The sequence below is a fragment of the Polyodon spathula genome, chromosome 29, assembly GCF_017654505.1.
Source record: "Polyodon spathula isolate WHYD16114869_AA chromosome 29, ASM1765450v1, whole genome shotgun sequence".
Taxonomy (NCBI): domain Eukaryota; kingdom Metazoa; phylum Chordata; class Actinopteri; order Acipenseriformes; family Polyodontidae; genus Polyodon; species Polyodon spathula.
The window spans coordinates 2,608,106-2,631,835 of record NC_054562.1 but is presented as its reverse complement, the minus strand read 5'-3'; the positions used below and the strand labels follow the sequence as shown (position 1 = coordinate 2,631,835).

General features: G+C 42.1%; 2 protein-coding genes across 2 annotated transcripts in view; one reads left to right on the top strand and one right to left on the bottom strand.

The window, feature by feature from the left end:
* The first annotated feature begins 524 nt into the window (after window positions 1-524).
* Window positions 525-14,680, top strand: LOC121302461 (zinc finger protein 551-like). The gene is made up of 2 exons (XM_041232451.1): window positions 525-564; window positions 11,216-14,680. Exon 2 carries the CDS (start codon window positions 11,223-11,225, stop codon window positions 14,445-14,447), a length of 3,225 nt encoding a protein of 1,074 aa, XP_041088385.1. The 5' UTR covers window positions 525-564; window positions 11,216-11,222; the 3' UTR covers window positions 14,448-14,680.
* An 8,689-nt stretch (window positions 14,681-23,369) lies between these two features.
* The window catches only part of LOC121302144 (myeloid-associated differentiation marker homolog), a 10,101-nt gene continuing 9,740 nt past the window's right edge, over window positions 23,370-23,730 (bottom strand). The window contains exon 5 of the mRNA XM_041231964.1: window positions 23,370-23,391. Coding sequence (XP_041087898.1) covers window positions 23,370-23,391 — 22 coding nt within the window. The remainder of the gene's footprint in view (window positions 23,392-23,730) is intronic.

Genomic DNA, 23,730 nt, shown 5'->3' with positions numbered 1-23,730 from the left:
TTTTGTGTTGATCAGTGGCAAAAACTCCTAATTAAATCCATTTTGATTCCATGTTGTAATGCAATAAAATGTGGAAAAGTCAAAGGGGGTGAATACTTTTAAGAGCCACTGTATGCCTGGTACAGGGAATTCACAAACACAGCGTCTTTATATCCAAGAGAAGCAGGGTCCAGCATACTCTTCAATCACTGGACATACTTTATGAAGAAGAAAATCGTCGACAAAATGAAAACTCGCTATTTTAACAGTTGTTATTGACATAGTGAGTTTTCAGTTCATCAATTAATTTTCTAATTCATATAACAATCTCTAAAATCTAACACGATTTAATAGGATACCGCATTGATACAACAAACTTAAGCCTTATATTATTATTTGTTTTTCCTCTAAAAATAAATTAAAATTTATATATTTTTTAAAACGTTGTTCTTAGGGCCTCGCTATTTTCCAGTTTGCCCCTCAGAATGGCGGCGCCCTGGCTGGCCTCATCCCTGGGGGACGGAAGTGGCCACTCTGCGGTTTGTCTTGTGCTCGATGGTGGAGCCGGAGGCCGTGTCGAAAACGGTAAATATTATCAATTATTACCAATACTTCTTACCTTATTATCGATATGTATGTTTAGAAAAAAAAAAATTGAACCCGAGTCGGTTTCTTAATCGACGAGAAACGTCAGAGGTTTAAACTCGTTTCAAATAACGGTGCCATTTCTGGCCAGGGAAATACATAGCTAGCGTACCATCACTTAGAATTACAAAAACTGTGCACACAATAGGAAGCGATATTAAGCGTCTGTTTTCTTTTAATATGTGTTATTTGAAACGCTATCTACTTCTTAACTAAAGCTACAATAACCTTTCTCTATCGGTTGTTTATATTTGGTAGCCTGTCTGTTGGCGCTAACGCAAATTTGCAACAATTTGCACATTTGGTCTGAGTCGTGTGGCATTGTACTGTACTTCAGTCTTTACCTTGTCGTGTTTGCTATTGCCGCTGTTTTATATTGACTGGGTTTGCCTGCATAATTTTATTTATTACTATTCTACCGTATTTGATTATCAAATGTCTACACACTGGTATCACTGTATGTTTTGAGATGTTAAATATGTCCTTGTTGTATTCGGTTCCCTAAGCAGAAATGTATTTTAATGAAATAACTATATAAAAGGTTTGGCTTCTGTAAAAACCATAGTAATATATAATGCAATTTTTTTTCTTCTTAAATGTACATTTTTGAAAAAAAAATAGAAATAGTAAAGATCTATATATTTGTTTGCATTGTAAAACTAAAGTGCCATTGTAATTGGTGTACTGAAAACTCCATTTTTTAATAATTGCGTTTTGGCTTCCGCCTGTTTTCAGATAGCATGGTACAGTAGGTAAGTAGACTGCTGCTGTTTAAGTTTGAAAGTTGTGTATAGATAGATAGAGGCTGTGAGGTCCTTGTAACCAGGAGGTCCCCGGTTCAAATCCCAGCTCAGCCACTGTGTGTGAGACCCTGAGCAAGTCACTGAACCTCCTTGTGCTGCGTCTTTGTGGTGAGATGTTGTTGTAGTGAGTGACTCTGCAGCTGATGCATAGCTCACACACCCTAGTCTTGTATCTTGTAAAGTGCTTTGTGATTGAGGTCCACTATTAAAGGCGCTATATAAAAAATAGATTATTATTATTATTATTATTGTAAAATGCTCTGGGCCATGTTTTGAAAGCATTTACTCGGTCTTTAACTCCTGTTTTTTTTTTTTTTTTTTTTTTTTTTTTTTTAAAACAGAAAATATGTTCCTATTAATGTTACCAAATGAGAAACAAACAGGCTGCTTGTGAGACTTTGTGTTCTATTACCTGGCTGTTTGGTTCTAACTTTGTCCTAATAACGGGTGTTTTTCCCCAAAATTCGAAGTCTTTGCGAAAGGAGACTCCACCCATCAATCTCTTGCCAGTTTAGCCAGTTAAATAGGTCTCTCTGCCCACACACCCCTGTCGTTTCTTTGTTTGCTCCTCCTCCTCACTGCCTCTGTCCTGCAGCGTGTCTTGTCTAGGGGGAAGATGGCCCCATGTGCCACTGGTCCTGCCCACTGGCCGAGCCATTCTTAATCACTGTGTTGCATTCATCTCAGTTCGGCCAGCATAGGGGCGGCTTGCGAGCTCTAATGGATACAGCCATGGGCCAGATTGTAACGTGAATGTGTTCTGTATCTGTCGGGTATCGTGTTTGTGTCGGGCATAACTGTTTGCCAATTGTTCATGTACCATCAGGCATATCTCTCACAACCAATAAACTTATTTCTATTATCAAGTGGATGTCTTCTTTCTGAAATAGGAGTTTGTTCAGTGATGGAAAGAAGACTCCCATTACATAGCATCCATTCTTGGTTGTGGTAGGAGTTAAATAAGACACAGGGGGTGGCCTTAATATAGAACACAAGGGGAGGCTGTTATTGAAGCTGGTTCTACATTGTTGTCATCTGGACTGTGGGAAAGTGGCTTTACCCTTTGCTGCCTAACCAGAATGACCATACATGGGCTTGCATGTGACAACTTGGTGTTTTAGCGCTTGTAGTTTGTCAACCTTAAATCAGAAATTAAAACCCAATATATCTTTAGAAAGACATTAGGTAGCTATTTCCAATGATATCATGTATTTAGTTGTGGAATGTATAATATATGTTTTTCATAAGCCACGCCTCCCAAAAAATATTGACAAATGTATAAGTAATAATATTTTTTAAAAGTGCCAATTTTGACCTCTTTTCAAGTTATATAGAAAATAACTTGGTGCATATAGGTGCTGTGCAATTTTCCAGGGATTTCAAATCTGAAATCAGCAATGAAGTATCTTGTACAGTTGTAGAGCTACACAAGGTTTTACAATGCGTGGAATTTTACTAAAAACAGCCTCCGAAATGGGAAATGCAGACCAGCACTAAGACTTAACAAAATGGAAACATTGTTACCCTGTTTGTGATAAAAGTATATTTATTTATCAGCATAGAGGTCACACAAATAAACAACCTCAAGATGTTGAGTAATTCAATTTTCTTTAATTAAAAAAGAAGCAACTTACAACTTGACAAAACTTTGATAGCAAGATTTTTATTTTCAAAACTAGAATAAATCACACACAAATACATAAAGTAAAATATTATTAACTACAGCTAACTAGTGACTCCATCCTTTCTCACACACACAGACAGAGAGAGAAACAAAACAGTTCCAAGTTTCTTTTTTTTTTTTTTTATGAAAGCAGATCTGACTTGCCCTATCAATACAAGCAGCAAGGCTCTCCTGCCTTGCTCACTATGGGTAAAAAGACAGTAATACGAACAATTGAAAAGCTCATTGTCACTACCCAGGATCCCTGGAAACATAAAGGCAAGGATTGGATTATGGTAGCTAACGTGCCAAGCCCAAGTGTTTCGACAACCTTATATTCATCTAAAAGAATCAAACAAAGTACTATATTCAACAGCTTAGACTCGGTCTAACACTGAACTGGAAAACTGACTTTGAAACCACAGACACACGCAATGAATTAGAAGTGCTGAGGACTGTAGTTCTCCTTCCCTCTGAAGAAATCAGCTAACTGAATCGACTGGCCTTACTGCCTGAACAGATGGGGCTGTGCTAGCTGATTTCAGCTACAGGAAGGGAAATGGCATGAACTAACCACCAGCAGACAAGAAGTAGCTGCATGTGACCCATAGAAAGTACAGTGTGGTTGGGGTTACTGTGTAAAACAGAACCCAGCTACTTTATTAGGAATGAAAAAGCAAACAAGGAGAACTGTGGGGGACACAGACACCGACTGCCTCCCCTTTCAACAACCGGGGTGGAGTAGGTGAAATTCCACACCATACTTTCTGACATTGGCAATTTCATTACAGGATTAACACTTGGGTTCCCTACACATACCCCCTAGAACAGGGATGGGAAATGGAACAAGCATTGTCATAGCTATGACCCACGCAGAAAAAAAAAAGATTGGAAAAGGTCATTGATCATATAAGATTGATTTTTAAACCGCTCTGGCAGCGAAGGGTTAATTGTGAGCTGGCCTTTGCACTGAAGGTGTCTCCATACTGAGCAGCTGATGCATTATTTTTTCTTCATTGCTGAAAGAGTTAAGACCCAGTTATTTTCCATTTCAAAAACTTGTAGTTTTTCCAGTTTCCATAAAAAACTTCTGCTTTTGAAATGAGCCCCTGTTCACGTGTACATCCCACCTTTTTTACACACATAACCGAGTGACCTTCCAGCTCTCAGCCCCGTCAAGTCCGTGTAAATGTAGAGAAGGCAGGGCTAGCAGAGATGAACGATCTGAGGAAGGCTGTTCAGAGCCTGGGAGTTGGAATTCTCCAGACAAGCTTAAAATAAGACCTCAGTATTGGAGGAGCAGCTGAACCACGCAGAATGATTGAAGCAAAACACCAGTACGTGGAAAAGTAAATACATTAAAATGCGATTTTAATTAAGCAGACCTGAAGAAGAGGGCTTTGTCGTCTGGTAGGGCGTGGGCAGGCATTTAACATAACGAGGAGGCTCTCGCCAGACGGTAGCCCTCTCATGCTATTAGAAAATGGATACATTGAAGTGTGTGTCAGCGTGTGTGTGTGTCAGTGTGTGTGTGTGTGTGTGTGTGTGTGTGTGTGTGTTTGTGTGTGTGTTTTTTTTTTCTTGTGATTTATGCAGCACTAGTTTTTGTTGCTAGTGAACAGGAATGTTTTCCTCTGTATTCCACGAGTAATGCGGTTTGCTCGGAATTCCCTCTGTGGTCTGGTTGCCTTCAGGCTTCATTATCCCAGAGGCCGATGCTTCCTGGGCATTTCCAGTAATACCTCAATACTGATGAAGAAGCTTCTGCTTCCATGGAGCTGTTCTTCAGGTCAGTTACCTCCTACACAAAAGCAGAACATGCTTGCTTTGTGAGCTGGTTGTTAAAGAATAAAAGTACAGATGACTTTCAATTTTTTTTTTATTAGGTTTTGAGTGCAGGTTCGTCTGTTTATATTTCAGTATTTAAGCCCTAAATTATTTTTTTTTAAGTGTTTGCAAATATTGAGTAGTCTAGATGTGTTGCAGCAGACCGTGCTCTTTGTTCAGTAACTTGCCCACATTGTGTTCGTAAACTGTATTGAAAGCCTCCTTTCTGGCTTTGTTAGAGTCTAAGAGCCCTGTCCTGTGTGTTACTGTGATATACTGAAATAACGTTGCTGAAAGCAGTCGTTTGCATCCCGCTGTTTCATTTCTTCAACTCGTCATTCAAACCAGAGACTAGCTGCTTTTGAGATTACTGTATTGCAGCTGACAGCAAAAACGATTTTCAATGTTATATATACAGTGCCTTGCAAAAGTATTCAGACCCCTGACCAATTCTCTCATATTACCGAATTACAAATGGTACATTGAAATTTTGTTCTGTCCAATATTTTTTTTTTTTTTTTAAAACACTTAAAATCAAAATCAGTTATTGCAAGGTGACATTGGTTTTATGTTGGGAAATTATTTTTAAGAAAAATAAAAAATTGAAATATCTTGCTTGCTTAAGTATTCAGCCCCACTGTTGAAGGATCATTGGTAAGGCTGTGAATCTGAAGGAAAATGAAGACCAAAGAGCATTCTACAGAAATTAGAGATAAAGTAATACAAATGCATAGATTAGGGAAAGGGTACAAAATAATATCAAAGTGTTTGGATATCCAAGTGAGCACAGTTGGATCAATAATCAAGAAGTGGAAGCTGTATCACACCACCCAGGCACTGCCAAGAAAAGGCCGTCCCTCAAAACTCAGCGCTCAAACAAGGAGACTTGTGAGAGAAGCCACGGAGAGGCCAACAATCACTTTGAAGGAGCTACAGAGTTAGGTGGCTGGGAGTGGAGTAATGGTGCACCAGTCAACCATATCAAGAGCTCTGCATAACACTGTATAGGAGGGAGGCAAGAAAGAAGCTGTTACTCAAAGTACCATCTGAAAGCACGTCTGGAGTTTGCCAGAAAGCATGAGAGTGACCCAGCTGCGATGTGGGAAAAGGTTTTGTGGTCAGATGAGACCAAGATAGAGCTTTTTGGCCAAAACTCAAAGCGCTATGTGTGGCTCAAACCTAACACTGCCCATGCCTCAAAATACACCATCCCTACAGTGAAGTATGGTGGTGGCAGCATCATGCTGTGGGGATGCTTCTCATCAGCAGGGACTGGGCATCTTGTTACAATTGAAGGAAGAATGGATGTAGCAAAATACAGGAAAATACTGCAAGAGAATCTACTTCAGTCTACTAAAAAACTGAAGCTTGGGAGGAAATTCACCTTTCAGCAGGACAATGATCCCAAACACAAGGCCAAAGCAACACTGGAGTGGTTCAAGAACAAAAAGGTGAATGTCCTACAGTGGTCCAGTCAAAGTCCTGATCTCAATCCCATTGAGAATCTGTGGCACTATTTGAAAATTGCAGTCCACAAGCATCGTCCAACCAACCTGAACAACCTGGAGCAAATCTGCCAAGAAGAATGGGTCAAAATCACTCCGACACTGTGTGCAAAGCTGGTACATACTTACCCCAAAAGACTTAAAGCTGTTATTGCAGCGAAAGGTGGCTCTACCAAATATTAAGGTGTGGGGGTTGAATACTTATGCAAGCAAGATATTTCAGTTTTGTATTTTTCTTAAAAATATTTCCCAACATAAAACCAATGTCACCTTACAATAATTGATTTTGAGTTTAAGTGTTTTAAAATAAAATAAAATAAAATATCGGACAGAATGAAATTTCAGCGTACCATTTGTAATTCAGTAATATGAGAGAATTGGTCAGGGGTCTGAATACTTTTGCAAGGCACTGTATAACTTCATTCGCTATACTAAATGTAAATAGATTGGATGTATAGGACAGTGACGAAGCAGACTTGGTCTGCACTGATACGGATTTTCTTTGGAATACTTTGGTACTGCGTTTATGTATTTTCCAGCAGGTGGATTTGGAACAGTGATTTAACATAGTTTGAAAGATAACATTATTTCCCCGAGATTAAGGCCCTCATTTTTAACAGTAGAATTTATTTATTTTTATTTTTTTAATTTGTCTTGTTTTCAGAACATTATAAAATGCTCCAGAAACCATGAAAACTTTGTTTTTCAACACTAAAATGTAGTATTTTTTATTTTTATAAAGAAAAAAAAAACATTTGTGTATTTTCTTATGGTTATGTATTCCACTTAGTGTTTTCAAAGAGACAAATTTATAAAAAATGTGTTCTTCTATGACGACATTGTTTCACCTGAGTGAATATTATACAAGAATTAAAAAAAATACTGTTTAAAAATATTGTTACCTGAAGGACCCTACAACACTGAAAGGGTCACATATGGGCAAAATACAAACATTCTTTCACCAGAGTGATTTTTAAGAATGTAGAGCCTTATTGTTAAAAAAACAAACACAGCACATGCTTTAGAACTGCACATCTTACAAACAAACAAACAATACTGACATCTACAGAATAGAAACTGAATTCTGATTCGCCAGAATCAGACCCCAGTGTTTCTACCACCAAAGACTCTGCCGTCTTGAAATGACATTCTGTATCGTGGAAACATTTACATTTCAGTTTCTGTACACAAACAGTAACCCCATACACTGCATATCCTATTGTCAAAGCAGTGTGCTACAAACGTAATACACGTTTATTCTCTTTATACATCTTTATAAGTAATAATGGACGCTACTAGTAATTATTTTCTCTAAATAGATATTTATAAATAAAAATAAGTTCTTCATTCATTATTATCAGTAATGACGAGAAAAAAAGATAATGATTTTAATTTTATTCGTGAAACATCTGCTTCCACTTGTTTCTTGATGTATATATTAAAACATATGAAACAGAATACATGTTCTAATATAATTAGAAGTCAAATACATTGGATTTACAGTGTTTTCCTGTTTTTTTTTTTTTTCCTGGCTGTAAACAAGTTCCTCGATGTTTTCTTTCTGCGTTCTGCTGAAAACTTTCCCCGCCCTTTAAAATTGAAATGCACCTCTCAGTGACGTCACACAAAGAACAGAAACTCCCAGGGAGTGACTTTCAGTCTCTTCCCTATCAAATGATATGCGTTTCCAAGCTGTAAGGCAAAGTATGGTGACCCAGTAAGTCAGTAAAAGGAAGCACGTTTTTTATCGTGTTTACCTGATCCCGGGCCCAGAAAGACACGTCAATATGATCTTAAAGGGTTAAATGAACTCTCTGCTCCGTATTGTAATATACTGTTTAAACTGTGCATTGCCTTTTTTATTCTGCTGTATGGTCAACCCTGGTCTGATCACCGAGTTGCATGTCTTTGTGATTGCAGGTCCGTTGCCAGACCAGTCAGTTTGTGCTGACAGCTATCGCTCTCCCAGTAGAGTAGCCCAGTACAGGCCTTTCCCAGTATCTGGACCCCGGACTCTACAGTGGTATAGCAGAGACACTGTCTGTCTGTCTTGGTGAGTAGCACTGTCTGTATTTTACATCAGAAATCAACCATTGAGGGAATCACAGCTATAGATATATAGATAGCTGTAATTCGTATATATATATATATATATATATCTATATAATATATATATATATATATATATATATATATATATTATATATATTAGGGGTGGTGTGTAATCATTAGGAAATTGTTAATCTTTTGGAAAATGACCAGTTGTATGATCTGTCATGTATCTTGTATGGTCTGAACAAACCCATTAACCACACAAAGCCTGCTACTGTAGCCCAGCACATTGCTGTAAGTAAATATTAAATATATCATTATGTCTTTCTATGGCTGGCAATAAAAAACAGATGCTCTTAAAGTACAGGGTCATACCAATAGTGTAGCAATGGGTAACAGAGGGGGTTGGAATGCACAATTGCACCTACTAATATTATATTTACTTATTCAGTACAAGAGATTACCAAGTCGAGGTAAAAAGTAGAATTGACACTTCATTAAAAGACTGAGCTGCATGAACAGAGACACTCGGAACCAGCTCCGATACAGGCATGGTGTCTCAACCTACCTGCAGGGACAGGCCTCCAGTCTGCTGACTGCGAGACTGAAGTGCTCTATGCACCAGACGCGATGCTTCATCAGGCGACGAGATGCTTTCACAGCGACATGACCATACACACCAGAAGCAACACAGAGGCGACGCGACAGACTGGGAAACTGACAGATCTATAAAACTATTGCTGTTGACAAAACTATGATCAAGACTGGTACATATGAGTCTTCTCTGACGATTCTTCAACATGTATGGCAGTAGATCATATGCACCAGGCTTATCCAGCGCCTTTGAAATGAACTCCCATGTATTCTCTTTCAAATCAGTATCTTTATACTTGCAATAATCTTTGTCATAAAACTCTATTTTTCCACGGCAAGTGTTGTTTTTTCCTCCTTTATTTTGGATATCGCTTCACCCCGCTGGACCGCGTGCGTTGAAGCTGTTATCTGTGTGGTCAGTTCCTTGTTGTCGCATGATAAATCACAAAAAATAGGATTCAATCCTGTTTATTATGCAACGCTTGTCGTGTCGCCCCAGCGTCTCCTGTCGTGTCGCCTGTCGTGTGAAAGAAAGTTCAAGTATAGGTTCTGTTCATTGCTGTCTCGTTGCTGCACATTTTCGCTTGTCGCATTGTTAATTGTAATAAAAACGTAAACAAGTTTTGTAGTTTTAACTTGACTTTTAGTCCATGATACCAAGTGATTTAATGTTGACTCTGTACATTATTATTATAAATATTAATATTCTAGCAGAAACCCTTATCCAGGGTGACTTACAGTTGTTATACAATATCACATTTCAAAGTATCACATTACAGATAAGAGCAGATATAAAGTACATTAAAATCAGTAGACAGTAAGATTAAATTCATATACACCGCCCACTCAATATATCGCGGGTGTCGGGGTCCAATATAAACCTGCTATATATAGAGGACCGCAATATAGCGAGAGACCCATAGAAAAACAAACGGGCTAACAAATACTGTACAACCACTCCCTCGTTTTATCAGGGACATATTGGAACTCAATTCCTTGTGCCATTAGAGGAAAATGAGATATGAGATTCGCCCCTTTTTTTCATTTTCATTCGGCTCCTATCTGTCTCACGCAGCCATTGGAAGGTTTTCTCAGGTATTTCCGGAGACCTGAGATTGACGTCTTTTTGATGATGTCGGACAGGCATCGAATGGAAAGGGAAAATCGTAATTTTCTGGTCTGACACAGGACCGCAAAGGGTTAATGCAGCTAGTTTGTCAGCTACAGTTACTTTTAAACATGTGTCAGAATTCCAGTACATGAGAAAGCTTCCTAATGGGAGGAGGGCGTTCAGCCCACCAGTGCTCATCCGGTTCTGAGTCGCGATTGATCTTAAAACTGTCAAGTCCGGTCTTAAAGGATCCCAGTGGTTCACCAGTCCCTGTGTGAAGAAGTGTCTCCTTCCCTCTGTCTCTTAAATCTATCGCCATTTCTATTATCTGTCGTCCCGGTTTCTGTGATGTGCTTGGATGAGGTTAACCTGTGTGTAATGTTACCTTGTGTACAAGTGTGATCCTGTGCATAGAAGATACAACACAACTCTAAAGTAAAAACAACTAGAACTCTTTTTTTTTTTATGTTTAGTAGAAGTTTCTGAGTACAGTCTTGTTTTTGATAATTATAATAATGTAATTTGGGTGGCTCTGCTGGTGAGGAGTCCCCCCTGCGGACAGGGTGTAGTGCAGATGGTCGTACGCATGCATGTCACGCTTCACACATTTCAACATGCATCTGGAGAACCACTGATCCCATTGGCATGACACTTGCTATTAACGTTATCTAGAACTTATTGAGATTATCAGATTCTGGGGATATAAGGGAGTGTCTGTCTGTTTGTACATCCATCCATCCATCTGTCACACCTTTACATCTTGAGAACACAAGACGTTATTCCTCACACTGTAAATCATTTTAATAGATTTTACCAGGATGTCTCCTTTGCTTACCTAACAAAGGTCTTCAGCACCACTCATCCAATTTCCCTTAAACTCTTCATTGCTATTTCTTACTCTTCCCCTGTTCTGTACATGCTGTTTATACACGTCATGCTCATCAGTTTTTACCCTCATACTGATAGTTCTTTTGAATGTCCAGCTGTGACGATGGGGAATGGATGTCACTGACAGGCTGGTTCTGTTTTCTTGTAGATCTGAAATGGATTCTGGCTGGAGCCTCCCTGCCATCGTCTCCCCAAACCCAGGGGGAAGAACCTCGACAGGGCATCAACAGCAGGAAGCTGAAGAAGAATCACTCACAGTAGCAGGAAGGGGAAAGGGACACCTGCTGTTCCCAAAAATGGGAATATCCAAATTCCAAAACCTCCGAGACCAGGGATACAGAAGGAGGGACAGATCACAGAGCGCCAGTCAGAAATTCACGCAACATTCCGAAAACAAACATTGCAGAAAATTCGGAGCTAGTTTTATCGACCAGTATGGCATTCGTCAGGATCTGGGAAGTGATTCCAACTCCGATATCGAGGGAGAGGAAGAGACCGAAGATGATCCAAAAGATGGTTTAGTAGGAGAGGATTTAGAAGAAGACCACGACCAACAGGACAGGGAATCCAGAGAGGTCAGGCTTTTCCCTAACGACAGGATCATGAAGTCAAAACTCTGGAAGAAAGACGATGGGATGGAGCCGCAATTCCCAAACTTTGAGCGCAGGATCATAATCCCGGGAACTGGGGTCAAACTTTCCGAGCTGGGGTTGGAATCGGAAGGTTCGGAATCGGAGGATTTGGGGGACCTCAGGGATGTGGGGGAGCTGGAATATTTGGGGGGGGAGGAGGAGGATGAAGAGGAGGGGGTGAAGGGGGAGTTTCTAGGAGATGGTTCTATTGACGAGCACGGTCAGCACGTCCACTACAACAAACGCAAGACGGCGGACTACTTCTCCAGCCTGATTGCTGGCAAAGGGACTTTCTTTCCACGGAAACTTGTCAAATCAAATCGTAAGAAAAAAACTAAGCTTCCCTTTCCTTCCAAATGTTCCACAAACGTTGCTGCTTTCGGGAGCAGCAAGCTCCAGAGCCGTGTTGCCGTCAAAAACCTGAACAGATTTCCCGGAGGCGATGGGGAGGAGGAGACGTGTTTTATAAACGAGTTCGGAATGGCGCATCCTTCAAACCACCTTCAGACAAAGGGAGAGAGGGACGAAATAGAGGGGGAAAGGGGTCATGATCCCAGGGAGGAGAGCACAGGAGTAAAGGCACATAAAAATAAGATGTCGCTGATCTCCTCAGCCAGACCGAGCAGAAAACTACAGGGAGAGAGACTAGGGTCCAACAGCTTCTCCAACAGGGCTGTGAAAGTGGCCCCTAGGATGTTGTCTGGATACCAGAACTCACAGGACAGTAAGTCCTCAGTGAAGTCAGAAAATAATGAAGATGGCCATAATAATACAGAAGATTTAGAAAGGGACAAAAAGGATGGGATGGAGAAATTGGAGACAGGCTTTTCAGTCAAATCAGAAAGGCCAAAAGCTTGTTACAGAGTCATCGATAGGGAATTTGTCAAGATGGAGGAAGGAGGAGGAGGAAAGAATTTGGAAGGACTGGAGGAAGAGAAGGAATCGGTTTTCATTAATGAGCTGGGTCAGGAGGAAAAGCAGCAGCAGCAGGAGGAGGAGGGTGGAGAGGGGGATGAAGACTTTTCTGAAGGGGAGGAGGAGGAGGAGGAGGAGGAGGAGATTTCAGAAGTTGATGAGGATTTAGAAGAAGACGAAGATGAGGAAGGAGAAAAGCCAGAAAAAAAACAAGACCAACTGAGAACGGGAAAAAATCAGAGAACCTCCGACCCTGAAATCGAAGCCTCCCCCGAGGGCCCCAGCAAGGAGGAGCTGTTCCACTGCTCTGTGTGCGAGCAGACCTTCCGATTCAAGTCCGGTCTGAAGCGCCACTTTGCGCGGCACACGGTGGCCAAGCCCTTCCCCTGCCCGCGCTGCCCCAAGACCTTCAAGCACTCCTTTAACCTGTCCTCGCACCTGCGCACCCACTCCGGGGACAAACCCTATGTCTGCCCGCTCTGCCAGAAGGGCTTCCGGGACTCCACCGGGCTGCTGCACCACCAGGTGGTGCACACTGGGGAGCGGGCACACCAGTGCCCCGTCTGCGAGAGCCGCTTCTCCCTGCGGAGCAACCTGCAGCGACACCTGCGACGCATGCACAAGCTGGGGAATGAGACCGAACCCAAACCCTCCTCGTCGGCATCCATCCCCACCTCGTCACCGACCCTCTTCAGCCTTCACCCCTGTGCCGACTGCCCCAAGACCTTCAGCACCGCCAGCAACCTCAAGAAGCACCGCAGCCTGGCGCATGGGGAAGGGGAGGGCCCCCCTGCCCCACCCCGCCCTCATCCCTGCGATCTCTGTGGCAAGGCTTTCCGGCAACGCTGGGAGCTGGAACGCCACTTCATGCTGCACACCGGCACACGCCCCCACTCCTGCCACGAGTGCCCCAAGAGCTTCTCCACGAAGAGCGCCCTGGCACGCCACGGCCTGACTCACCGTAACGAGAGGCCCTTCCCCTGCGGGCTGTGCGGGAAGGCCTTTGGGAGTGCGCGCTACCTCAAGGCGCATCTCGAGACGCACCGCGAGGGGACCCCGTACGAGTGCGACGTGTGCCACCGCTGCTACGGCCTGGCCTCCAGCCTGCGCAAGCACAAGAGGAGGCACCAGCGAGCCTCGCGACTCGAGGAGGCCATCGAGAGGGCTGGGGGGGCGGGTTCTGGGAGCCCCTACTGCTGCCCCGACTGCCGCCTTGCCTTCCCTGCACCGGAGGAGCTCCGGTCGCACTCCTGCCCACGCCCCAAGAAACCAAAAGAGCCAGGCAGGGAGGTGTGCCTGTGCAGCGAGTGCGGGAAGACCTTCTCCAGCTCCTCCACGCTGCGCCGGCACTTCACCATCCATACAGGCGAGAAGCCCTTTCACTGTGCCTCCTGCCCCAAGCGCTTCCGCACAGCCTGCCTCCTGCGCCTGCACAGCCGGGTGCACAGTGAGGCACGCCCCTTCGCCTGTCCGCTCTGCACCAAGACCTTCCGCTTTCAGGGGGCGCTGCAGAGGCACCGGCTGGTCCACGAGCGTCGCCGGCAGGCCCCTGAGCCCGAACCCGACCCACGCAAGAGGCATGCCTGCCCCCAATGCCCCAAGCGGTTCCGTAGCCCCCGCGAGCTCCGGCGCCACCTGTTGGTGCACACAGGTGAGAAGCCCTATGAGTGCGAGCTCTGTGGGAAGAGCTTCAAGCAGGAGTCCTACCTAAAATACCACCGCCTGCTGCACGCCGACGAGAAGCCCTTCCACTGCGGGCAGTGCGAGAAGAGCTTCATCTCACCCTACCACCTGAGCAGGCACATCAGAGACGTGCACAAGGTGAAGGCTTAGAGAGACTGGAGGGAGAGGACGACTGAGGAAATGCGGGCTGGGAGAGAGGAGGAGAGAAGCGCTTCATCTCACCAGGCACATCAGAGATGTGCATAAAATGAGGGCTTAGAGAGAGAGGGACAAGAAGAGCTTCATCTCACCCTACCACTTGATGGAGAGCAGGAGAAGGACTGGGAGAGGGGGGGAAGGGAGAAGAGCTTCATATCGAGAGGGAGAGGAGAGAAGAGCTTCATATCGAGAGGGAGAGGAGAGAAGAGCTTCATATCGAGAGGGAGGGGAGGAGAGAAGAGCTTCATATCGAGAGGGAGGGGAGGAGAGAAGAGCTTCATATCGAGAGGGAGGGGAGAAGAGCTTCATATCGAGAGGGAGGGGACTGCACAAATTCAGAGTTTATAGCAGGAGGTAAATTATCCATTGATTTATGGACTGTATTTTTATATATATATACACTGTATCACTTGAATTTGGCATCGCCCTCGTATTGACGCCTCAGTCATATATCTTTATAATAGAGACTGCCCTCAAATAAATGCCGCTATCAATAAAGAAACATTAAGGTATTTTTTCTCACCCTACTGAAAAAAAAAAACACACAGTAAACAAATAAATGCACAACACTGACTATGTGAGATCGTGTCTAACTAACCTGCTTGATTTTTTTTTTGAGGATGCAACATCGATAATGGATAATTGCAAAGCATATGACATGGTTTATTTAGATTTCCAGAAAGCTTTTGACAAAGTCCCGCATAAAAGATGAATTCTCAAACTGAACGCAGTAGGGATTCAAGGAAACACATGTACATGGATTAGGGAGTGGTTAACATGTAGAAAACAGAAAGTACTGATTAGAGGAGAAACCTCAGAATGGAGTGTGGTAACCAGTGGTGTACCACAGGGATCAGTATTAGGTCCTCTGCTATTCCTAATCTACATTAATGATTTAGATTCTGGTATAGTAAGCAAACTTGTTAAATTTGCAGATGACACAAAAATAGGAGGAGTGGCAAACACTGTTGCAGCAGCAAAGGTCATTCAAAATGATCTAGACAAGATTCAGAACTGGCAGACACATGGCAAATGACATTTAATAGAGAAAAGTGTAAGGTACTGCACGCAGGAAATACAAATGTACATTATAAATATCATATGGGAGATACTGAAATAGAAGAAGGAATCTATGAAAGACCTAGGAGTTTTTGTTGACTCAGAAATGTCTTCATCTAGACAATGTGGGGAAGCTATAAAAAAAGCCAACAAGATGCTTGGATACATTGTGAAAAGTGTTGAATTTAAATCAAGGGAAGTAATGTTAAAAGTGTACAATGCACTAGTAAGACCTCATCTTGAATATTGTATGCAGTTCTGGTCACCTCGCTATAAAAAAGCTATTGCTGCTCTAGAAAGAGTGCAAAGAAGAGCGACCAGAATTATCCCGGGTTTAAAAGGCATGTCATATGCAGACAGGCTAAAAGAATTGAATCTGTTCAGTCTTGAACAAAGAAGACTACGTGGCAATATGATACTAAAAGGTAAAGTTCTAAAAGGTATTGACAGTGTCGACCCAATGTTGACCCAGGGGACTTTTTCAACCTGAAAAAAGAAACAAGGACCAGGGGTCACAAATGGAGATTAGACAAAGGGGCATTCAGAACAGAAAATAGGAGGCACTTTTTTACACACAGAATCGTGAGGGTCTGGAACCAACTCCCCAGTAATGTTGTTGAAGCTGACACCCTGGGATCCTTCAAGAAGCTGCTTGATGAGATCCTGGGATCAATAAGCTACTAACAACCAAACAAGCAAGATGGGCCGAATGGCCTCCTCTCGTTTGTAAACTTTCTTATGTTCTTATGTACATGTAACACCCCTGAAGAGACGGGAGCCTCAATCTAGCATGTACGTTACAAATTAATGCACACACACACATAGTAATCTCAATCTAGCATGTACATTACAAAGTAATGCACACACACAGTAAGCACGTTTTATTTTATGGTACAGTTCTAAAAGAAAATCCAAGATAATCTCTGTACAGAACAGCGGTCTTTCTGAAGTTCTTATAGATGGTTTTGTTTTGTTTTTAGTTCAACTGTAATTCCCGTACTCAATTCCGTACAAATAAAAACAATGTGCTTACTTACTGTCTGTGAGAAGATATAGTTTCAGTTTCTCTTGCAGAGAAATTACAAACAAGCAAGTTACAGTGAGAAAAAAAAAAATAACCAAGTAGGGTATATTGTAGTTTTTACAGAAATCAAGCTGATATTCTGAGGTAATTTTTGGTGCAGAAAAACCCCTACGTCACAGTCTTGCCACACCAGCATTATCTTACCCCTTAACAACCAATGCACACTCCTGATTCGCTGGTATAGTACTCCCTGACCTTCCAACTCCCCCCTAACAGGCTCTCGGTAACTGTCACCGATAAATGTACTGTAGTCACAGTAGGATCGCCACACACGCTGCTACAGCAGGTAGGCTGCTGTATTACAGAAAATAAGCAGCTGCGATACTTCTAGAATGTTATAAATCATGTAATAAAATATTGCAACATTTGAAAATTGTAGTATTATTAATAAAGGTCACCCTCGTATAACAGCCACCCTCTTTATAAGCGCCACAGTCATTTTGATCAATTTAAAATAAACGGTGCGGTGCCAAATTGAATTAATACGGGGTTGTGTGTGTGTGTGTGTGTATAATCGCAGTACCAGTCAAAAGGTTGAGTGCACTTGCTGGAAACCAGGTTTGTTTTTCATAATTGACAATGTTTGACGTCATATACGTTTCTGAAAGTGAAAACACGTTCCAATATACAAAACAAAACATAAGGAGTATCAAAGCAATGTTCAAGAAAATTGAAAATTGTCTCTAAATCTTGGATTCCTCAAAATAGCCACCCTTTGCCTTTTAATAACAGCCTCACAAACACGAGGCATTCGGTTAACAAGTTTCAGCAGATAATCACACTAACATGTCTTCCCAGCTCTTCTGCAGCAATTCCCAGAGATGTAGGGCACTTGTGAGTTGCTTTGCTTTGACTCTTCTGTCCAGTTCGTCCCATGCAAGTTCTATGGGATTGAGGTCTGGAGACTGGGCAGGCCAGGTCATTAGATTGAGTTGTCCTTCACTTTCCTTCTTCGGCAGATAGTTCTTGCACAACTTTGAGGTGTGTTTCGGGTCATTATCTTGCTTGAAGGACTGCCCAACTAGCTTTAATCCTGATGGAATGGCATGCCTCTGAAGTATGCTATGATAGCCATGCTGGTTGAGCTTGCCATGGACTTGGTAAAGATCACCAACTCTGTCACCAGCAAAGCAACCCCAGACCATGACACTGCCTCCTCCGTGCTTGACAGTGGGAACCACACATGCAGAACTCATGCGCTCACCCTCTCTGCGTCTTACAAATACTCGGTGGTTGGATCCAAATATTTCAAATTTTGACTCCTCGGTCCATAAGACCAACTTCCACTACTCAAATGTCCAGTTTCTGTGTTTTTTGGCCCAGGCAAGTCTCTTCCTCTTATTCTGCACTCTTAACAATGGTTTCTTTGCAGCAATTCTTCCAGTTAGGCCAGCTTCACGCAATCTCCACTGAACAGTTGATGTTGAAACATCTGTACTTCTAGTAGCATTTAGCTGAGCTTGTATTTCAGGGGCAGTTAATCACCGGTTTCGCAGACTTGTGACTCGAATTAACTTGTTCTGTGATTCTGAGGTCACCCTTGGCTTCCCTGACCTTGTTCGGTCCTCATGAGTGCCAGTTTCTTCAGATTGTTTGATGGTCTTAGCCACAGCAGTTACAGACACTTGCAAAGTTCTTGTGATTTGTCTTAAAGATTGACCTTCATTTCTTAAAGTAATTACAGTCTTTTTTCTTTGCTTAACTGAGCGTATTTTGCCATTTTCTGCTCCCTTACATTCAGGAATGACAAACTTGTGCCTATGCTACCTATATTTATAGTAATCCTGGACCCTCTCCTGTTATCAATAATTTGTGACAAAAGGTTAATTAAGTGACATCCTAGTTAACTCAGAGAACATCTAACAAAGACACTTTTATACTTAAGCCAGTGTTCTAACACTGTGTTATACACATTTCAGACTTTTAACTGACTTGGGCTTCAGACTGAAATCCCTTTGCTTTGGGTGACCATTTCATTGAAATTGATAAGATTTACATTTTCATTTAAAAATTAATTTTTTTAATGCAGTTCACTTATGATTATCAGCTTATATAAGTACACGTATCATATAATGAAATATTAAGTGGTTATAGACAAGTTTATACAGTTAAAAGCAGGTGTACTCAAACGTTTGACTGATACTGTGTATGTGTATATATATATATATATATATATATATATATATATATATATATATATATATATATATATATATATATATATATATATATATTTTGTTTCAGTGTATAAGTATGTATGCTTTGACATAACACAATTCTTTTGGGATAAAACTATTTTACAAAAGCAAACCATGTGGCCTCCAGAGGGGAACACCAGAGTGGAACCATTGTTAACCTGCCCCCTGCAACACTGCCCCTTAGTGTACAAGAAATACATTGTTACATCCAGTAGGGGGCAGAGTGCTGCAGAGGGCAGGCTACCGACCCCACTGTTGTACCTGATGTAGTTTAGACATGATTCTGAGCTTCATTGAAGCCACAGAGGGCAAAAACAAATACCCAGCCCTTCGGCGGTTCTGAATATAGTACAGGACAGGGCAACTATTGGAACGCAAAGTGGATTTTATTGCTCTTCCCCAAAGATGCAGTATTATTATTATTATTATTATTATTATTATTATTATTATTATTATTATTGTTGTTGTTGTTGTTAGTATTGTTATTAGGTTGCATTAATCTTCTCTTTGGTGTAAATGTCTTTGCTGAATTTTTGAACTTCCAATGTTTTTTAATTGTATTTGTAAAAGTTTTGTTGAATTAATTTTTCAGTAAATGTCGAGTGCATCATGATGACAGAAACGTGTGAGTTTTTTTATGGAAACAATGAAACCTGGTATAAAGCCACCTTTTTAAATGTCTGTTTTAGTTTTGTTTCCTGAGCTCTAGCAGAGCTGGAAGATGTCATTTTTAACCTCCTACTGCTGCAAGTAAGCAGGAGCATGCCTGTTCTGTTATGTTCTGTTCTATTGTAGATAGCAGGTTTTCAAGGGGGAAGAAGCCTGTGTCTTTACAGCTGAAAAACTACCTTCCTTTGAGGGAGAATGGAAACAAACTGGACTGTCAATACAGTCTTATTTTTCTTACACAGTGCACAGAAGACTGAAAGAGTGTAGTAAACTAACAGAGACACCAAGAAGGGATTGCACTGTCAAACTGAACAGGATTGTGGAGCTCTGTCTGCAGCTTGAATGAACTCCGGATGAATGTCCAGCTATGGCCAAAAGTTTTAAATCTCCATAGAATGATCGAATTTTGCTTCATAAAGTTGAATAAGTTCTGCTAAATAATGTTACTTCACCATATTAAATTACATACCGCTTTGCAGTTTTTATGATATCATTTTACAGTTTCCAGATTACATGATGTTAAATAAGATCTAAATTTTGTTCACATTGTTTTTTAATTATTACTGAATTCACATTGACCACCCCTTTCCCATTAATATATATATATATATGTAATCTTTCCCAGTGCAGTTGGACAATGTCCCTCCTTCCTGACTTGCATCTGTTATTGATTCATTCTGAATACTTCTGAGTACGAGTGGCAACAGAATCTACATTGCTATTGGAGCTTGCAAGATTTAAAACGAAATTAGAAGGCTTGATCGCAGGATTTAAAGCTATATTAGATAGAGAGAATTTAAAACAGAGCTGCAAATTGTGACGAAAGTAAAAAAGAAAAAAATGCCTAGACAAACCAACCCCCAGAAGAATGGGCCGTGACCAGAAGGATTTAGTTGTGGAAGATAGCAAAGGAAAGAAGATACAGCTTAAGTGTGAAAGTGCTGTCGAGGTACTGTACATATTGTGAGAGAAAAAGATGCCCAAGCATTTTGAAAGTAACCGAAAAAAATAATTTCATTCAGTATGTAAAATGCGAAAGCCCTGGAAAAAAACAAACAAACAAAAAAATGATTTCGGTGTCCCTCAAAAATAGCTAAAAGTAAGCACCACAAAATGAAATGAATAAAAACCGAAAAACAGAAGCCTGAAATATTAATCCTAAAATTCTATGGTGCTGCAAAACTTTTGGCCATAGCTGTAGTTTACTAAGGCAGACATAAAGGCAGTTACAGGTTCAAAAGTTGCAGTACATGAAAATCACAAGAAGTCACTAAACGACCTGTTTTGCGCAACCTGGCACTTCATTTAAAACAGGTGCTTCCCAACCCCAGCCCCGACTGTACTGACTAGGAAGCAAGCCAGCCTCCGCCCCAGCGTACAGGAGCCTTTGAACCACCTGCAGGGCTGCCACCCTGCTGGCAATATTGACCAGCCCCTGCCCCCCGTCATCAGCGGGGGTGGTTCAGAATTGTCCACCTCAGCCACTGTGAATGTCCGGGTTGTATCACCAGCCTGTGCCACACCATGAAGGCCACCAGGTTGTTGGTGACCAGGACTCTGCCTTTGAAGGATAGCTGTGCCAGCAGCCCCCTCACACTGGCCACCATGTCCTCCTAGTTCCTTTGCGGGTACGTCTCCGTTCCAAAGAACACCCCAACACCTGTCCCATTTCAGTGCCTCGGGCATGTCAGCGTGGATGCCATCATGCCAACTGCCCGACAGGAAGGTGACGCACTTTGCCCAGTTGATGCTCACTGAAACGTGTTCACTCTGCTGTAGTGCCTGGGTGTCACTGTCACTGCACACAAACACATTCACCTTTACTGTGACAGGGAACTGAGCGAGAGAGAGGGGGAGGAAAGAAGGGGAGAGGCAGAGAGCGTGTGCCGGTTTTAAACCTGCTGTAAATACAATATTCTCCCCAGGTTTGAATGAATACTGTATTTATAATGGGAGCCCTTCGTCCTCAGTCTGTCTGTATACCACCTCTATCTATCTGTGCCTGACTGCTTGTCTTTCTTCTGGAACTCATTTTGTGTTTCTGAATAAATCTGTGCAGCGCTGTCTGTCTGTCTGTGTGTCTCTGCTTGTTTGTCTGGTGGTTCCATCATCAAAATCTCAGCTTCTGTTTGTCGCCCTTCCCTCTATCGCTTTATTCACATCTGTGTCTAACTGTCCATCTCTATATAATTACAGTATCTGTCAATCCATCTGTCTACCTGTAGCTCTATCAGTCTGTGTGTGTAACTATCAGTCCTTCTGTCTGACTGCTTGCCTCTTCTGTAACTCTCTCCACCTATTGTTATCAATCTCTGTTCTAATCTGTCCATCTCTGTATATATGCAGTATTTGCCTGTCTGACAGCGAGGCTGACTGATTAATACCCAGGCTGTGTGTCTATTTGATAGTCTACCTGTCAGTCTGTTTGTCTGTCTGTCGTCATTTATCTGTGTATTACAACTCTCAAATGATGTATTTATTCAGATCTATACCTCTATCTCTCTCTGCTGTCTGCCTGTGTGTGTGTGAGAGAGAGAGATAGCATGTCATTACAAATCAAATCAGATGTTTTTTTTATTATTATTATTATTATTATTATTTGCTTTATTTCATGTAGCAGTTTACAGTAATACTGTTCATGGTAAAGATACACAGATATATAAACACAAAACGATTCATATTCATCACAGAAACATACAGGCTATTTTATATATATATCATCTACTATGATTGAATACATTGCATATATGAGCCAGTCCAATAATACTTGAATTCTGCAATCTGAGCAGCGTGTTGCAAAGTGGTCTAATTGGAAAACATCAGAAAACACTGGAAAAAAAGTTTGCTGACAGTAATTCCCTGAATCTGAGCTGTCCTACACTTCAATTCGTTACACACGCCTCACATCCGCAGTTTAGGAAGATGTTGGAGCACACATGGATTTTCACGGTATCTGCTGCTACACCAGGGTAAAGAAATCTGTTTGCACAAGCCCTGCTTTTCAGATCGTGTCACACTTCCTTGGTCACCTGGAGGGTGACATTACACCCCTTCAACGGCTTCTTTCATTGACCAATCAGCTGCCGCTTCCCCTGTTGACTGACACGCTGTCAGACAGCGACCTGGAAGACCCTGCTGATCTAGGAAGTGCGAGTGTAACAGATTTCCTGTGAGTGAGGCATGGAAAGTGGGAACTTTAACCCAGTGCAACAGCAGATATAACATGAAGATCCAGCATCTTTCTAAACTGCACATTTGAGAGCCATGCAGCGAATGGCAGAGCAGGACAGGTCAGATTTTATTTGCTATGATTACTTTAACATATTTGAAAGACAATTTGGTTTGTAATACAGAAAAGGCACTTTTTTTTTTTTTTTTTTTTTTTTTTTTTTAAACTTCAAGCAGCTACAGCAGCAAGCCAGCTTAACTAGAGGCATGGCATTTCCTACATGGCAGTGAGCAAGTTTATTAAACAAATACATGTTGCTTTTAGAGCTGGGTGTTTCTGCACAATAAGATACAATTCACACAAAGCCATAACTGTTTGAGTCTCACATGTGATTATAACTGTCCAGAACTAAAGCATCCCTGCAAGACCCCGAATCCAGCAGAACCCTGACGAAGGCAAGAGCCGAAACGCTTGACTCTGTTTCTCGTATTCCTTTTAAAAGTGTTAACCGCGGTAAATGCACAGTCATTTTGCAGTTTTGCCCCAATGCCTATACAATGCATTAGTTTACCATGTCTTGTTTTTTAAATCTGCTTTACCAGACCTCTCTGTGCTTTACAACGCTTCCCACTTGCTTACCATGCTTTACCATGCTTTGCTGTGCTTTTACTGTGGGACACTTTTAAAAGGGTTATCTAAACCTTGATAAAGACCAGCCTTAGCCGAGTAGAAGAGGTCAGCGAGGTAGAGCAGGAAGTTGAGTGCGGTGAGAACAGAGACAGCAACAAGCTTCTCCCAAAAGCAGAGGGAGCGGCCCTGCCCGCAGGAGCGGTCGCGCCGCGCAGCCAGGTGGTTGCTGTCGAAGTTGAAGACGGGCCAGATGATGGTGGCCGTGCCGTACAGGAGCACCGCCAGCAGGGCGTAGGCACTCAGGAAGCGGTTGAAGGGGAAGGGCAGGCAGCCGGTGCACTCGCCCACGCAGAGCACGATCACTGCGGCCGACACGATGAAGCAGATGCAGTACACCGCCAGGCACCACTTCAGAGCGGCGTGGCG